Raw genomic sequence first — 19,122 nt, 5'->3', positions numbered from 1 at the left:
CACAAATGTTTCGCTACAGATCCTTTTGAACCAGTCAAAATGAGCCGTGAAAAGTCTGACTGCGTCCCTTTCAATACCGGGGCTGAATTACAAGAAATGATTTTAATTTTAAAGGGGATTTTTTAAAAATCCGATCAGAGCAGTACATCTTTATTAATCGCTGTCATTTGTTATTGCTACGAAATATTTTGCATAGATTTTACTTAAAGTTTAAATTCGGCTGGCTGTATATTGGAAAACATTGACTGGCTGAAACCTCTCCGGGTAGTAATCACAAGTGCGCAAGCTCACCAAATTTGCGAAAGAAATAAATCAGAGGCTCGTCTCGATGTTATGACAAACGTCAGATAGATGAGAATGCCTTGGCACAGTAGGTTAGGTTGCAGATTATTGGTTCCATAGGTATTTGTGAAAGCTGTGGTCTGCACTCACCGTCATGGTCGGTTGAAATATGTACTTGTGTATGAAATCTTTCTTGAAGGGGCACCTTGGTTCTTCTCCCTTCATTAAAAGCTGAAAAGTTGCTGTATGACCATCATCTATGGTAGGTAGTGTAACATAAAGCCCAGCGTAAACTAAACAAAATATTTGTTTACTCATTCAGGGCTATACCCTTGTCTTAAATTGCAGTCTAATCCGTTATTCACAGTTCCAGTCGACAGCTAATTAGAAAACTGATACTCGATTCATGCAGGGAGTGTGAAACATTAAAACTTAACACAAGCATGATTAAAATCACAGCTGCATGTTTATTATGCAAGATAACCTTACCAAACAGGGAAAAATTGTAGAAATTATATTGGTCCATTCTACAACATAATTTATTCCAGATCTTTGAAAAACGAATCATGATAAAAAGCTCCAGACACAACACATTCATTTTCACTGTTTTCTTGCCTATATATTTTGTATATACGCAAAATAGAACTATACATGCATTTTGATTTAAAAAACATGTATATATATGCAGAATAAAGGTTATTTAAATACCACTGAAGTGGAACTTGCTTGGTATAAACAACAAATAAATGTTCGTCACTTTGAATAATAAATTTCTACTTCAGGTTTTGATTTTCGGAAAACGTTAGAACAGGTGAGGTTGTTTTCTGGTCAATAATGTATCTAAATAGTTTTGGTTTACCTAATACGAGGATTGTTTAAATATGAATGCATCTAGAACGTTATCTCGCTCAATAATGCGAAAATCACAAGGAAATTATAATTATTGGGTAGATAAACATGTTGGCTTTACATCGATACCACACCCATTAAAATCCGTTCACTTAACTGTGTCTATCGCTCGCTAAACATTGCCTACTCATGTATATTAATACAAAAATGGTTGCAGGAAGATCAGCGTACGCCGTTGAAATACGGTCCTATATTAAGAATCGTTGTATTCCTTGCATAGGGTGTAAATACATTTTTTGATGAAATATGTTCTGTTTATGTGCATAATGAAATGTCTTTTTCGACAGTTATTCGTTGGTTTAAGAAATTCAAATGTGTGTTAGTTTCAATAGAAGATGCACCACATGGCCGTCGGCCGAAAACAGCAGCGTCTGCCAAGATGGTTGCAAGAGTGAAAGAAATAGTTGCTACTGATGCAAGATACACCGCTAGGCAAATAGCTAGTATGGTTGGCATCTTATTAGGAGCAACTCATACAATTCTGAAACGTAATTTGAAAATGAGAAAGATCTGTGCTAGATGGATTCCCCATCTGTTGACAGATGAGCAGAAAAAGGCACGCGTGTAATGCGCAAAATTGTTGCTTAAACAGTTTCCAAATTACAATGCACGGTCTGTCGCAAATGTCGTCACTGGTGACGAGACATGGGTTCACCTTTTTGAGCCCAAACGAAAGATTCAGAACAAAATATGGGCAACAAAGTCTGGCAAAAGACCATGCATTGCAAAGCGGACCATGAGTGTCAAGAAGGTAATGTATGCCATATTCTTCACAACTCAGGGTCCTGACATTCAGGTTGCTGTACCTAAAAGCAAATCCGTAAATTCGAAGTTTTACAAGACTAAAGTTCTTCGAATACTGAAGAAATATTTCAAAAATCGAAGACCTGCAACTGGTTTGGCCAATGTCAGATTGCTTCATGACAATGCGTCATCGCACAAGGCGTCTATTGTACAAGACTTTCTGAAGCAGGAAAAGGTTGTTGTACTCCCTCAACCTCCTTATTCGCCTGACCTTGCCCCGTGTGACTTCTTTTTGTTCCCAAGGCTCAAATAGTACCTTTCCGGTCGAAATTTTGTGCAGCGCAAACACCTCGGTTCTGAAATATTACAGTGTCTTTATAGTATACCTAGAAACGACTATGAAAATGCCTTCAAGGATTGAATTAGAAGACTGAAACTTTGCATATCTGTTGGAGGTGAATACTTCGAGGGGACCAAATAAAATTTTCATTGAAATCTATCAAGGATACATTTTTATGTGCTTAGATGCATTCATATTTGAACAATTCTCGTAGCAATAAATATCACCATGATAATAAGTAAATTAATTAATAAAGGACATACAATACCATTAGAAGGCAAATGAATATTAAGCAATGGTCAGAATGTTTATACGAGACCTGGTCATAATTTTTAATTTTATGAAATATAGTCCAGTTTAAAACTTAATTATTTGTAGTTAAAAACCAGTAGTTCAAATTATATGAATATACATACTCTCAAAGTTATGTTTTCTACCTGATTTGTGCAAAATATGGTTAGAATACACAAATATATTTGTCTTTATGAAATGTAGATCAATTTTGAAACTAGATAATCTTAGGCCAAAAACAAGATCACTAGGTTAAATCATAGAAAATCCTCCTTAATACCCCAGAAACCACTTTATATGAAACCTGATAAGACCCTTGAAACTGTATCATCTTAGTTCAAAAGGTTCACTAGGTCAGGTTCTAAACTTAGATATCTGTTTTGTTGAATACCTTTTTCAATATATTTTGTTTTTTAAACATCCATAAATTTGAAAATGTTTTTATTAACTAAATCTGTTAGCTTTTTGTATGTGTCCTATATTCTGTATGGATAATACATTGGAGATTCTACCTAAAATAGTATTCGCAAAGTTAGAAGACATCACTGTATCTCACTTGACTATGTTTCTTGTTCAATATTAGTGTAGTCTCACGTTTCCTTATAACATTTAACAATGGTTTGATGTGTTTTCTGGGAGACAATAGAAAATCAGTTCTACTTTTGTATCTTATGACATTTTGTACTTCTGAATAAAGTTTCTTTCACCTCCAAAACTACTGCTGGAGCTGTAGAGAGTTTTGCTTGCATCACACCAGCAAATTGCTTGAGGATTATTTAAGTCCTTCAGTACAAGTTTACTTCCAGAACAGTCACCAGTTACGTTTAGTATGTTACGTTTGTCAGCTCCCAAATCACTAACAAAAAATGATCCATCAGTCAGCGTAGCAAGTCCTTGTGGATCTCCCAACCTTCCGTAACTACCTAGTAGTTCGCCTTTCCAGCTCAACCATATAACTTCATGCTTTCCATGGTCAGATACATAGACGGAGTGGCTGTTGGTGGCGACATATTCTGGTGAAATGAAAATATTTTTACCATGTGAGTTTTTTGAAACAGTTACTATTACAGTGCCTTTCAAGTCCATGATTTTAAGTTTACCTGGACTTTGAAATTATACAGCAAGTTTTCCCTGATAGTAACTTATACCATAACAGTTTCCATCTACTTTCAGTATGTTTTTCTTAGAGAGTCTGTTTAATGAGAAAGATAGAAACTGTATTCTATTCATAAGTGGCATTGTAACAGCAAATTCATCCCTGGTGGTTGTTGTGACATCACGGGGCCTTGAATCTAGTCTCAGTTGTTGAATGGATTGACTATTGGTATCTACCATTTTAACTAAGTAATTGTCGTAATCTGCAAGGAATATTTGGTTTAGATAAGAGGTAGTGATACCAGTTATTGAACAATCATGTTCATCTGATGAAGTCTCAATGCAGATTTTTCTAGGAGGAGAAATTGTGCTGAATTTTAGAGTAGTGGTTGAAGGCAGACTTGGCTGTTTCAGCAGTTTAGGTGTTAATTTACCTAGTGATATCTCATTTTGAAGAAGCGTTTCAATGACTGGACTTGGTTCAAACATGTATTCTTTAATATCTTCAGCGTTTGACAGTTGTGACATTCTCTTTTCATTATCTTGGATCACTTGCTTAGCAGTTTTAAGCTCAATGAAAAGTCTGTCTACTTTCTTTGTTGTGTTGAGGTGTTTTATCATATCAGATGTCGCTTTTAGAGACCGAATGGCATAATCACATGTTGTTTTTGTGGTCCTCAACTTTGTGTCATTCTCTTGCTGTAAAGTTTTTGCTGCATCTTTAGCTTCCTTCTCAAGCCCATCTAATCTTTGGTTAATCTCCTGTCTGAACTTTGTTATTTCTGCAAGAATGTCTGTAAAAGATGTATTTGATTTTGCAACCATTTGCTTTAGATCTGCTAATATTTTCTGACATCTTTTACTTATTTTGCCTAGCTCTTTAAGGGTGTCTATGAATTCAGTGCTGTCTATGGCCTGTCCTGATATATCGGGTATATAGTCAACATGGCAGGATATAGGAGTATGTTCAAGTGTCACACATACACTGCATAGTAGTGCTTTATGGTCATTGCAGAAGAATTTAATAACTTCTTTATTGTGTTTGGTGCAAGGATCTGTAAGATTGTCGGACTGTCCAACATGAGTAGAATTAGATATTGTAGAATAATTCTGAGTGTGTGGCATGTGGGATTTATCTAGAAGTTTATGATGGCGTAGTGGTTTTGGTCTCCTGTGGGTGTTAACGCATAAGTCACACAGGTGCTCTTCACAATCTACACAGTAACCAACAGCAGGTAGTCTGAGGTCATCTCTGTCACAGGGCTGACAAAAAAGTTCAAAATCCTCTCCAGAACCTCGAGACAGGGTTGACGATAAGTTATGTGTAGCTTTCTTACCAGGGACCGCCATGACTAATCTGGAATATACAAAATCAACAAAGTTAAATGTTGTTTCATTTAATACTACAAACATTTATCTTACATAAAGAATTAAAGTGGTTGCACCATGGATTTCTTTACTAAGTGGGGAAATGGCCTATTACCTGTGTTTTGGGAAATTAGCTTGGAATATAAGTGGAATTAAAAACCTTATGTAAAGTGAACGTTTGGAGAAAACGGCATACTTCCAGCCATATAGTTTTTAACTGGAATCACTGGTTTGCAGCAATTACGCCTGTTTAGGGTAATTTCAGTATCGGATTATAGACAATTTACACTAGACGATTAATATTCCAAATATCCGCTCAAATGTGTAGCTCTTAAGCACAAGCCTGTCTGTGTGCATATGGCTGAGAAAGGCCAAACAAAACAGAAAAAAGTCACTCGAGGAACCCACGTAAGGTAGTTCTGCACGTTCAGATCAAAACTTTTTCTACAATTTTATTAAACCCTAAATATATTTAATTTTATAGATTAACATATAATGCTTAATATGGTGAATTAAATTGTATAGGCCCGTGTGCTTACTTTTAAGATATTTGCCTATGCCTAAAGAGATCTGAAGAATTCAAACTGATTTAAAGACATTACTTAATTGGAATTGTCAAACTTTTTAATATCACGCTAATATCACTAGAAAGATGATAACGTTGCCGTTTTAATAAATTTACTCACAGATTGCCATTAATTCATAAAATGATTTTCGTTTCCGTATGCAGAGCGTAGGTTTTATTCTACGTTATTTGGATAAATGATGTTGCACTATATATCTTGGTTTATCAGACGTTTATAGCTACTTTACGCAGCACATTCTTATACCCAGGTTACTGCCCTGAAGAAATTTGTTACTATTACTCGATTCTGCCACTGAAAGCATCATGCTTAGCCTGCGAAAATTATGTCTGGATTCTGCCATTGAAAGCAGGTGAAAAATATGTCTAGAATCTGCCATTTAAAGCATGTGAAAATGATGTCTGCATTCTGACATTGAAAGAAGGTGAAAAATATGTCTTGATTCCTCCAGTGAATGCAGATGAAAAATATGTCTGGATGCTGCCAGTGGAAGCAGACCTGTAAATTTTATGTATAGATTCTTCCATTGGTAGTGGGTGAATTTATATCAGGATTCTGCCGTTGAAAGCAGGACTGGTGCAGTTTATGTATAGAAGCGGGTAAAATTTATGTATGTATTAAACCATTGAAAGCGGTTTGCAATTTATGTCAGGATTCTGCCATTGAAAGCATGTGAAATTTGTTTGCATGTGCCATTGAAACCAAGTGAAACATTTTATCTCGATTTTGCCATTGAAAGCAGGTGAAATTTATGTGTGGATTATATCATTGAATTAAGGTGAAACTTTTCTCTGGATTCTGCCATTGGAAGCATGAATTACACTGCACAGTTGACATTGGCTAATGTACACCATCGTCAACAGTTTGTTCTCAAGACCACCTCCAAATAAAGGCCAGTACTATAAAACCTGCATAAAAGCCACATTTTTATCTTCCTTTTTCACAATAAGTATAGGAAAGTTGCTTAAATAGTATCTGATGTTAAAAGTACAAACTTCAACTTCTGAATTCAGTATTACCCATATTTTATAATATTGTATATCGTAAGAGCTGTGTCCTAAATTTTGACGTTTCAAATTTTGACTTAAACACACTTTTAACTTTAGAAAAAAAATCTAGCACATACCTGTCTTTTACATAACCATTCCTTTGCAGTTCTTGAAACAATGCCGTGTAAGATGATTCAATCTGTTTATAACCTTTATCTGAAATTTGTCCGACTCAAGGACACATTTTAGAGCAATTTAATGGCGTCTCTTAGATATTGATCTAGGGTAAAGGGAACAAGTATTTTCAAGTTTATTAGAACAGATAAATAGACTCATCCCTTTGTTAGCTCACCTGAGCACAAAGTGCTCAATGTGAGTTGATGTAGTCAGTGAATGTCCTGTCCGTCGTCCATGTCGTCAGTCGTCCGTGTCATCCGTCAACCTTTTTTCTTTAAACAACATCTTCTCCTCAACCACCAGGCCAATTATGATAAAATTTCACAGGGATATTCCTTGGATTGTCTTCAATAACCACCGCCCCCTAGGACTTTAATATTTAGTGTGTAGCATCATCCAGTGGGCATCTACCAAGATTGTTCAAATTATATCACTAGGCCGCCCTTGGAGATACATGGTTTTTATAGACTTATATAGGGAAAAACCACAGGCCCTAGAGCTTTCATATTTGGTATATGGCATCATCTAGTTGGCCTCTACCAAGATTGTTTAAATTATATCACTATTGTAAAATATGGTCCCGTCCAGAGGGTGACCGGGATTGTATAGAGTTATATAGGGAAAAACTTTAAAAATATTCTTGTCCAAAAACACACCGCATAGCGCTTTGATATTTGGTATGTAGCATCGTCTAGTGGTCCTCTTCCAATACTATTCAGATTATTCCTATCCCTGGGAGTGGGGTAGGGGCACATGGTTGAAATAGGCCTCAAGCAACATCTCCTCTGAAACCATTGGGTAGAAGAAAATGAAACTTGGCCAGGATATTTCTTGGGTGGTCCTCTTTCTAAGTTATTGAAAAGGTTCCGCTTGGTTGAACATATGCGCCACCAGAGCTAAAATAGTCAGAAAAAACCTTCTCACAACAGCTCCTGTTAAACCACTAGTCAGATTTCAAAATAATTTCACACAAAATGGTTCTTATGTAACTCTCTCTCTCAATGTTGTTTAAATAATTCTTTCCTTTCCTTATCTTTAAATATCTTGTATTGAACTGCTGGTCCGATTCTGAACTAAATTTACACAAATTGTTCTTGTGAAATCATCTACCAAGAATGCTCAAATTATTTCCTCACAAAACATGGCCGCCAGAGAGCGTGGTCTATTTTCCCCTATATGAATATATGAAAACTTTAAAAATCTTCTTGTATAAACAAAACAATTTCACTTAAATGATTCTTGTGTGATCCATTATCAAGATTGGTCAAATTATTTCAATCCCTCAAAATACACTGCCGCCAGAGGGTATGGTCACTTTTCTCTATATTAATATAGTTGAAACTTTAAAACAATTCTTGTATGAAACCGCTTGTCCGATTTTTAAATAGTTTCACACAAATGGTCCTTATGTGCAGACCATCTAACAAGATGGTTTCAGCTAGCAAGATTTGTAAAAAAGCATGGCCACAAGGGTGTGTGGTCACTTTCCCTATATGTATATAGTGAAAACTTAAAATATATTCTTGTATAAAACTGCGGGCCTGATTTTTAAATAATTTCACACAAATGGTCCATGTGTGACCCTCTACAAGGATTTTCAAAATATTTTGTTTCCTCCGAGGGAAGTGGCTATTTTTTCCTGTGTGTATATATTGTAAACCAAGTCTCATTGTGACCCTTTGCGAAAATTGTAGAAATTATTCTGTTTCACCAAAAAGCATTGCCACCAGGGTGCATGGTCCCCTTACCACTTATTTATGTAGTGGAAACTTTAAAAATCTTCATGGCATGTTTGATATTATCATATCACATCATCCCCACTCAACCCCACCCCCAACTACCCCAGTAAATAAATGAAATTAAACACACATAATACACATTACCTGCCTGTATTTATTTAGCTGAAACCTCTTTCTGTTCAAGCAAGCAACTAAATCCAGGTGAGCGATATAGGGGCATCATGGCCCTCTTGAATTTACTTTTGAACACTGTCAAAGCTTTAAAATAGTCATATATTATCAAGCAAAGTTGAACAGTAGTCTACTTCCTTTTAGTATAAATCTATAAAACTACAGGCTGTCACATATATCTTTCAAATTCAATGCTTTATGTTTGGTTTGCTTAAAGATAAAAGTTATCAGTTTGTTTGTGAAAATCGATTTTTATTATCATATCTGGCTTGAGTTCATGTTGTATTAAATATACAAATATACAAGTTAAGCTGTTGAATTTCTGTATTATATGATTAGTATATGTACATTTATGCTTGATATATACTGACATATACTGAAATGTTTGAGACATTCAGGCGATGTGTCAGCTAATAATGGGTCGACATTGTTGGCCTGTTGGCTTCAACATTTTAGTTTAAATTACTTCATGTAATGCAGTGTTTCAAACACAGTAATAATACTTATATAAAACTGCAACGAAGTTAAATCTGATGTAATAGGTAAACATCAATATTGGATACGGTTATATGGAAAACTCCTTTCCGCATATGTAAACTCTTCGCAAAAAGGAGGTATATTTTTCAAATGACTGACTTAATGCATTTTGTTCAAACAATATGAATACTCTGATAAAATTCAGTTTATAAAACAAAAGGGAAAAAATCTGGTACAAATATCCTGGCTAGTACATTTGAATCCGCAATACAGAAAACTCCTTTTCGCAGATAGAAAAACTAGTGTTTCTATTTCAATACAGTTAAAATAATTTAATTAAACTATATCGATAACAAGGAAATATGTAAAATTTTGGTTTAACTCTTAACCGTGCTAAATTTCTATAATGAACTTGTCCATCTTTTAATTTGGACAGTACCATAAGGTCTTAAAAGGCGTTACTGACTGAATGGCGAACAGTGCAGATCTTGATCAGACTGCACGGCTGCACGGATGTGCAGACTGAACATGATCTACATTGGTCGCAAAGGCAGAATAAATCGTGTCCAGAATGATAAGGGTTAATAAGCTGGCGTATTATGATCGTAGTATAGTAAATTCCTTTTCGCATGATGAAAATCATAATCAAAGTATTAATTATGATTATAAAATTGTATCGATTGTTTTATTTATTAAATTATATATACGATCAGAATATTCATGGAATGCCCTTGAGTCTTTCTATCAGTGTATGCTATCAAGAGGCTGTACTGTAGCCGCAGTTATGGCCAATTTTTGTTATGTTTAAGAAAAGCTAAAGCCAGAAGTGAACGTTGGTAACAGTGGTCTATCAAGACATGATATAGCGATACCTCTAGAGTCGCCCAAACCTGAACCCGAGCCCTTACTGCCACCAGAACAGTCTCCTAGATCTGTGCATGAGAAACCATTTCTGGTTTGTAGATTGAATACATACTAGACTTTACTAGTACCATCTTTCTACTTGATAAAATGGGGAGTTTTAGGGGAGTGGGGTAATATTAAAGTAACCTGTAAAACTTCAATACAGGAAACAAATCAGCATGCGGGAAAAATAAAATATGATTTAAGTAAAGAAATGCTTACATCGGAATTATTTAAACACGTTTGACATGACCACAGCTACAGTCAGTTTTTGCATAATTGTACGAAACATGTAACTCTTTCTATTTTCATGATAGTTGTTTCAAGGACTTTCCCAATAGTAACTATAATGTTTCTTTTTAAAACTTGGTCTTACACACCCGGTAAAGTATGGAGATGTAGATTATAAAATTCGGAAAATTAAACATAAAGCTTATTTAAATCAAATTTTTGTAAAATGTGTTAAAATATTATCAAAAGATGATACAATGCGAAAAAGCACAGTGCATGTTTGGTGATTGATATATTCAGTTAATCGCTACGCTTTCCTATATGATGGTGCGAAGCGGCGATGACTTATAAAGTGTAAGACTCTTTGATGCTTTTCTCCTAAATCCTACAAAAACGGACGGAGGGAGTGGAACTTTGTCTTCCAGCTTGTTTAGTCGTGCCCTTATAAGTTAGGCTCTTGGTGCTCAGACTTCAGACAAATTGAGTGCATTGGTGCAATTATACCTTAGATTGACCCAAATTTTATGTTTTACGTAATATATCTGGTATTTTGCCACTAATGTTAGAGCCTTTCTCAGTGGGGAGTGATTTTATTTATATTGTGTTGTCAACTTGTTGACAATATGGTAAGTGGCATGCCCTATACGCGTTTAAACCTCCAGTTTCCTTTATATAGATTACTGACCGTTCTAAGGCGTTGCCCTTATTTTCAACTTGTTTGCCCGTAATGTATTTTTGTTGCGTATGTTATCTTGTTTGTTGTTGGCGTTTCCTTCCTCTTTATCCTCACTGCCCCATTACCCTCTCCCACCATTTCCTCTTGTATTTTTTTTTGAAGAAACCCGTTTCCAATGTTTCTCCGTTACAGCTTCTTTTTGTTGTGGGCCTAGTTTGCGATAAATGTTTTATGGCTATGTTTTGGGTGCTCTGTACATCCGAGACCTTTAGCCTTATAATGAAACACATGTACTAATCTACAGTCCAAAATTAGGTATAAATGAAATACTGTGAAGTCATTAATTTTCTTGGCGAACTAATGTTTATGAATTTAGTAGTTGACTCAAACAACTTAAATTAAGCCAAATGAAAAAGTAAATTTTCCATTTGATTAATGTTCAAAAGTCAGAATCCATGAAGCTATATCCCCACGAAATAGCCGTCTTGGCCAAAACCACAATCTTTCGTACCCATGAAATTCAATTTCACATTAACTTATATTAAATTAATCCACTATATAAGTAAAATGAAGACTGTTGTGTTTTGTAATTGCAAAGGTATCTCAAATGGCTGTCCAGCTGGAGCCAGTATGGACCAGACTCCTTCCAGAATTTTAAGAATGAAAACAGTCACCAATGTCAGCCACATCACAAATGGCGGAAAAAGTACTGGCTGAAGATCAACCAAAACCTGTGTATGTACTTAATACATCATTTATGGTTGACTTCGATACAGTTATTGGATTCTTGTATTTAGCTATTTACTTCCTTTTGAAATATTTTCAAGTTTTTAAGTGTTTAAGGAATCATTAAACTGCATTAATTTACATTATTACTCACCATTTTGTGGAGGTGGTCACAGAGGCTCTATGTAATTGAGATTACCGACTTTCTTTCACTTGTTCTCTGTCTATGCTGTCTTCAGCATCGAAGGTCGAATTCTTTTATAATCTTATACACTTAGGTTTGAAGAATAAAATTTTATTTAAGATTCCTTCCTTAATGAAAGTTGGGAAAGTGAAGAATCCTTTTTATTATTCATCTTACACTCTTGTTTCTGACTGCATAAATATTGTTACAGTGTTTTTACTGTTGCAGAGACTCAGACAGACAAGGTCGAGGAGCAGAAACCAAGAACTCGTTCTCCATCTCCAGCCAAGACTAGGAGTCGTACACCGTCTATGTCGAGTTACACGGAATCTTCGTCTATATCTGAAACATTTAACGAGTGTGTTTCGGAGAGTCAGTTGCTTATCAACAACAGAGATGGGGAAGTGTCTGACGTCCTAATAGATGAGGGTTTGCATCATTTTTTTATAAATTATTACTTTTCTCTCAAGATAATTAAAACAGCAGTTTTAATCAGTCAGTGATCAGTTGTAAACTAAAGTAAACAAATTTAGGTGATAAAAGGATCTCATGAAATGTTCAGTTTATTCTAGTAACATTTGTTAGAATGATAATTCGTGCTTGGAAAATTATTGATTAAATAAATTGATTTTGTATGTAATAGACTTAACCAGATCTTGTATTAAAATGCATAAATATAACTTTTTTAGCATGGGTTTACTTTAAATGAGGAGGCACTTATCAGTGTCAATTATGTTTGTTCACATTCTCATTGAAACTGGACTAACTATGTCTTACGTTATATTTGTTTACATTCTCACAGAAGCCAGAATTACTATGTCTATACATTATGTTTGTTCACATTTTCAGAGAAACGGGACTTACTTTATGTCTGTACAGTTTCTGTAAAAGACCGAGATCCCGCCAGAAAAAGACCCACTGCTATACATGTTGGCTCGTTTACAGAGTGCTGCCCCACAGTATAGCATGTATCAGATGTCATATAAACAGGTAACACATTTTAAGCATTTCTCGGAACTTCTGCTATTAGTCTGTCTGAGTAAATGAATACCAGTAATCGCACTTGTGATGGAGGATGGAGAACATTGATCAAAAGTAGGTAAAAGATCCACTTCTTTCAAAGTAGAATCCAAATACTCTAAGGTCAAACGAACCAGTGTAATTCCAGGTATCAGTGATCATGATGCTGTCCTGGTACAGTCAAATGCATCTGCCCAAAGAAAGCCCCAAAAACCTAGATAAATCCACCTCCATAAAAAGGCTGACTGGGATGGTCTTAGGTCACATGTATCAGAACTCCACATGAAGAGTACCTTGAAGACATCCTTAATGTGAACTTCGAAACTGATCAAATGCAAGCACAACATAACAGACCATTATTAGTATAAGAAATTATACAGCCTTCCCAAGCACTCAAAACAAGATTCCACTGGCATTGACACACTCAAACATGACAACAAATTTCACACACAGGACCCTGACAAAGCCACAGTACTCAATAAGCAATTTCAGTCAGGATTTACTTCAAAATCTCCTCTCTCTCTGAAATCTTTGGCTGATATGAAGGTCCAGGATATCGCAGATACAGGTAAAGAGATCCCAGGAAAGGAAACGTACAGCCCACACAAACCTATGCCTGATATTGAAATTTTAACACAAGGTATTGAAAAACTTCTTCCCTGCAGTCCAGTTCTCTGCCAGATATATGGAAAATGGCGAATGTCGCTCCCATCTTTAAGAAAGGCTCTAGGTCAGACCCACCCAACTATCGCCCAATATCTCTTACCTGTATCTTATGTAAAACCCTGGAACACATTGTATCTTCTAGCACAACAAAACGCTTCACAAAGAACAATATGTTTTATGAATTGCAGCATGGTTTCCGAGAAAAGAGGTCTTGTTAAACTCAGTTACTAATGTTAGTAGAAGATATCCTTCAATTCTTGAACCTAAAAAGTCAAGTTGACCTCATACTCCTTGACTTTTCAAAGGCGTTCGATATGGTCAACCATGAAAAACTACTCTACAAGCTGCATTTCTATGGTGTAAGGGATCAAACTCTTAAATGGATTAAAGCTTTCCTTGATAACAGGTCACAGTCAGTGGTAGTTAACGGGTCCACATCAGGCACCATACCAGTCTCCTCAGGTGCTCCCCAGGGTTCGGTCCTCGGGCCTCTCTTTTTTCTTAATATCAACGATCTACCTGACTTTGTTAAACACTCTAAAGTTCGACTCTTTGCCGATGACACGGCTATCTACCTTTCTCTGACTGTCTCTTCCCATTCAAGCCTACTACAACAAGACTTACAGCAACTGGAAGTCTGGGAAACAAAATGGGACATGAAATTCAATCCGTCTAAATGCCAAGTATTACAGATCACTAAGCGTAAAACACCTATACCAAAACAGTACCTTTTACACAAAATCATCTTACAAACAGTACCATCTGCAAAATACATTGGCATAACTATATCACACAACCTTACATGGAATGACCACATTGACAACATCGCCAAAAAAGTAAATCAAACATTGCGTTTCCTAAGACGTAACATCAAAATGCACTCAGAAGGGTTAAAATCACAAGCATACAAAACCCTTGTACGGCCCCAGCTGGAGTACAGTTCCACTGTGTGGTCCCCCCACTCTGATACTCTGATTGATCAGCTTGAGTCTGTGCAGCGCAGGGCTGCACGCTGGGCCAAGCGTGATTACGGCCGTTCATCCAGTGTAGACAACATGCTGACTTCCCTAAATTGATGACGCCTTGCACTCCGTTGCATTGACCAGCGCCTGGTTATGTTTTATAACATCTTGCATAACCAGGTCGCCATCCCACTACCGGACTACCTAACACCCAACACTAGATCTTCCAGAACCAGAACCACTCATTCCCAGGCATTCGTTCAAGTTTCACCCTCATCCAACTATCATAAATTTTCATTCTTCCCTCGTACAGTATATCATTGGAATGCCTTGCCTTCAGATGTTGTCAACTCATCTGGGCCAGTGTTCAGTCAGGCTGTAAGCCAGATTGAGCACATCTCACCTTAAATACACCTGCCCTGTTTTTAACCATTCTCCTTCTTGCTTTTTACTACTACATTTTTACTCGTTTAACATTCTTGCTAGTTGACGCGCAAAGTCTAGGTCCCCAGCAGGGGTTTGACTATATGGAAGATAGGTAGCGTGTAGAGTTACAACTAATGTGAATAGTGCATTACAACGCATTGTTTGAATACAAGTGTCAAATGTGTTGTCAGATGTATCTAACCAAGTGTGATCAGTTGAGCCCTTTGACCTCTGAAATTTCACCTGCTCAGTGTTGATGTTATTCATTAGAAGTGGTAGTATAATAGTTAAAGTAGAGTAATCAGAAAAAATGCTACGTATATTTGCCATTTCTAGGTAACAGATGTCCTAAGTACAACAGGTAAGAGCGAGGGAGAAGTTATCCTTGTTGTTCCAGCTGGCCAGCAAAAGTACATTCCTGAACAAGACATTGGGTATGCTGCACCTACACATAGCAAATCACCACGTACAATGTCACCACTGGGCGGAGCTTCATACCACAGATGTGTGTCCTCACCACAGAAAGACAAGAGTTCCAAGCGTTCACAACACCCACTCGAGTTTCATTGGAAGGTTTGCTCACACTTCACAGTGCACTCATTTCTGTAAACTTTCCTTATTGAAAAGGGGCTTGCTAACATAAATAATGTCTTCAACAAGGAAAACATTCAGGGCTAAAGTAAAATCTGTTTAATTTCTTAAAAGAAAACGTCTCCAAACGTGAATAATGTCATAAAGCTGCATGGGGGAATTAAGTCATGGCTAAGATATGTTTTTATAACACCCCTGGAAATAAATATTTTCTAATACTTAAATCTTCGACATGCTTGGACTAATTTTTTTTTTTAAGTTTTCAAACTTTTCTTAGCCTTATTTTTTTAGTGGAAAACACTTTATACAAATTATATATATAATTTATTATACTATTTTACTTGCAAATTGATCGCAGACACTGTATTATGTTTTTTCTTCACTCCAAATTTTGTAATGGTTACAGTGTTTATAATTCAAGTAGATAAATCATGGAAGCATTTAGGTTTTGATGGAATGAACAGTCTTCAGGCTTATTCTCTTTTTAGTTCTTTTTAAGCAATTGTTGTTTTTGTTGATTCACATGTTTTTGCATGTATTTTTACAGTAAGGTTTGCCCCACTGTGTTCCTTTGTTCGTTTTGTCCTCTTTTGTAGGCTTTGTGTGTGTTCGCGTGTATGTGTGTGTGTTCCTTTGTTCGTTTTGTCCTCGTGTGTTGGCTTTGTGTGTGTGCACGTGTATGTGTATATGTGTGTTTGTGGTGTGCACGTATGCGTGCTGTAGGTTTCGTTTTGGGGAGGCTGCGATTTTGGTACGTGGCATTCCCTGTTTGATATTTGTCTTTGTTTTTAGAATAAAATTCGGATGGCTTTTGCAATGAAACTTGTAATTTTGATACCTAGGCCTTTGTGAAGCCCACCTTTAATTTTGCTGTTCAGGTGACTTGAATGACCAACAGAGATCTGTTAACCCAACCAGAGGTATCCTCAAACGAAGCTCCGCATTCGACAATAATGCTCAAGGTCAGCCAATGAGAAGAGACGACACTGATGTTCCATTTAGGGATTCTGGGAGGTCGCACACACCAATAGGAAGGTTACACCAGGTGGAAGGCAGCCGCAAGCTAAGGGCATGATTGGTGCAGGAGGCAGAACAGTCCAACAAGGTCAGTGTTGCACATAGACAGCTCTTGGTTTAAATCGACTTGCTCACAGTTTTCTTGCAAAACCATGTTTCACTATAATAATTTCATGTAAATTTAGAAGCATCTTCACTGATGATATTTGATATGAAAATATTTCATTGGTTCACATTAGATTTAGCGAGATTCTGCTCTGTGTTCTTTTACCAGTTTCGGGTCTGTTCTATTACATAGATGGTTGATACCATCTGTCACAGAAACCATATTAATTTTAGAAAATTTGCTAAATAAGAAAAAATGATACATCGGTAAACTTGCAACTCTGCTATTGATTCTATTGTCATTTTATCATAGTCATATACCTTGCCTAGCTCAACCTGCAGTTGTGAAAAATATGTTTTATTTTGCCATTAAATATATAAATATACTTTGCTGGATGAAATAATATTTAAGAAATAGGTCCAGCTAATTAATTAGGAAGTTGTTATTATACAGGCTATAGATAAATTCATTATCCCACAACCCACTCACTACAGGTATAAACTTGCTTTAGTACTTTTTCATGAGGGAGGTCAAAACTGCTTTGAAAAATTGAAGGTATGTTACTTTGTAATTAAATTTGTGATAAATGTTTTGTAATGTACTTAAAAACTTTTGCCAGATTATTGTAACATGGCAGATATATTTTCTGTAATCTGTCGGTATTAATTTTATATTTATTCTTGAGAGAGTGAAGTTGCATTGGTAGTTGTATAGTATATATAATATATATGGAAGAAAACTGTATTTGTATTTTGGAAGAATATTCTGTTGCATATAAAGGAAAAAATCTACACTGTTCCGTTTTGGTTGAATTCAGCAGCATTTTAGTTTGATATGGTTAACAAATACCCAAACAGAGCTTCGTACCATCATGTTTTTATTAACTGATAACTTACCCTCATGAATGACGAGTTTGAGGATGAATGTAATGATGCGTTTTTGTCAGATTGTCACCTAGAACATACGCTGGGACAGGAGATTGGACTCAGAACGTCCTTGCTCTTTCCCTGTAGGAATAATCCGGTGGATAATTGCTGGATTTCATATACTAGTAATAGAATCACCAAAAGAGCACAATTACAACAAAGTTGGAAAAAACTAGCAATTTTTAGACTTGATAATTTAGCGGATCTTACAATTTTGTTTGGGTGCCAAATTCAGATATTTCCAAATACAACAGAACACAGTGTCTATGTATGTTGGTGTTTAGGGATTTACTGATGGGGGCCTCGCTGACATTTCCTTCGTGTTTTTCCCATCGCTAGTTTCAGCCTCTGTGTATTTTTTGTATGTGGGAGATTTTCAGCTGACTTAGAGAAGTAAGTCAGCCTTGAAGGCCCTTCCGTGCCTAAAGTAATACCTGTTTCTTTTTATCATTACAACTGGACATTTGCCATATGACTCAAGTTAAGTCTGTGTAAGTCTTCAATTACAACCACGTATTGGATAATGAACAGCAACTTAAAATAACGTTTGCCCTGCCCGAACTTGTGACTGGTATTTTAATGGTTTCCTACTCTATTGACTGAATTAGCTGGGTAGGCAACAGAAAAAAATCAGCTCAGCATCATTGCTTCAACAAAATGGCTACCAAAATTTACATTTTAAGACGGAAACAGCCTGTAAAATGCTAGATTTTCTTTTTGTTTTATCGTTAAATAAGCTTAGTATTACATGGAAATGAAACTTTGCATTTGTGTGCTTTCTTCAAGTGAAGATTTTTATAACAGTAACTGTTAATATCTTCATCAAGAGGAGAGGCAGATTGCACAACCCAAGGTCTATAAGCACACGTAGAGGTGGAAGTTAAAAATATCAATTTTGTATCTGCACCATATTGTTTGTCTTGTTAGTTTTTGTTCGACTTTTCGAATAAAATGTAGTACTATTGCATTGGCCCGGCGTCGCCGTTGGTTAAAGTTTTTGATAAAGTCAAATATCTCTGTTACTATCAGAGCTATTGACTTGAAACTTGAAATAGTTATTTACTATCACAGTCTACACCAGGAGAAAAACAATCTCCATAACTCTGATTTGAAATGTTACAGGTTTATTCCCCTTTTGAACTTAGAATAATTTTTTTGGTTAAAGTTTTTGTTAAAGTCAAATATCTCTGTTACTATCAAAGCTTTTGACTTGAAACTTGAAACAGTTATTTACTGTCGTAGTCTACACCAGGAGAAATAATCCCCATAACTTAGATTTGAATTCTGGCAGAGTTATGCACCTTTTTAACTTTTTTATTAAAGTTTTATATAACGTCCAATATCTCTGTAACTACCAAAGCTATTGACTTGAAACTTAAAATAGTTATTACTATCAAAGGCTACACCATAAGAAGCAATCCCCATAACTCTTATTTGAATTTTGACAAATGTATGCCCCTTTTACTGGCAAAGCTCTAATTCAGAGTCAAGCAGTGAGAAAAGTGGAGCGTGCTGTCTTATG

General features: G+C 36.0%; 1 protein-coding gene and 1 long non-coding RNA gene across 4 annotated transcripts in view; one reads left to right on the top strand and one right to left on the bottom strand.

The window, feature by feature from the left end:
* LOC123540731 (uncharacterized) overlaps positions 1–19,122 on the top strand; it is a 33,781-nt gene that overhangs the window by 1,244 nt on the left and 13,415 nt on the right. For all 3 annotated transcript variants that reach the window (XR_008371301.1, XR_008371305.1, XR_008371304.1), the window contains exons 2-7: positions 11,575–11,711; positions 12,115–12,315; positions 12,736–12,876; positions 15,297–15,533; positions 16,430–16,656; positions 17,128–17,229. This is a non-coding gene — a long non-coding RNA (uncharacterized LOC123540731). The remainder of the gene's footprint in view (positions 1–11,574; positions 11,712–12,114; positions 12,316–12,735; positions 12,877–15,296; positions 15,534–16,429; positions 16,657–17,127; positions 17,230–19,122) is intronic.
* Positions 736–6,887, bottom strand: LOC123545638 (E3 ubiquitin-protein ligase TRIM71-like). The gene is made up of 2 exons (XM_045331957.2): positions 6,740–6,887; positions 736–5,018 (listed from the first exon to the last, which is right to left on the bottom strand). The coding sequence occupies exon 2, from the start codon at positions 5,009–5,011 to the stop codon at positions 3,680–3,682; it is 1,332 nt and encodes a 443-aa protein (XP_045187892.2). The 5' UTR covers positions 5,012–5,018; positions 6,740–6,887; the 3' UTR covers positions 736–3,679.

This window comes from Mercenaria mercenaria, chromosome 1 (assembly GCF_021730395.1).
Source record: "Mercenaria mercenaria strain notata chromosome 1, MADL_Memer_1, whole genome shotgun sequence".
In the NCBI taxonomy this organism is placed as follows: Eukaryota; Metazoa; Mollusca; class Bivalvia; order Venerida; family Veneridae; genus Mercenaria; species Mercenaria mercenaria.
Note: the sequence above shows the minus strand (reverse complement) of the source record. Positions and strands in the feature narration are given on the sequence as shown.

What these genes read in the sequence shown, in the direction of transcription:
- LOC123545638 (XM_045331957.2), bottom strand. Translation starts at nt 5,011, where the DNA reads ATGGCGGTCCCTGGTAAGAAAGCTACACATAACTTATCGTCAACCCTG.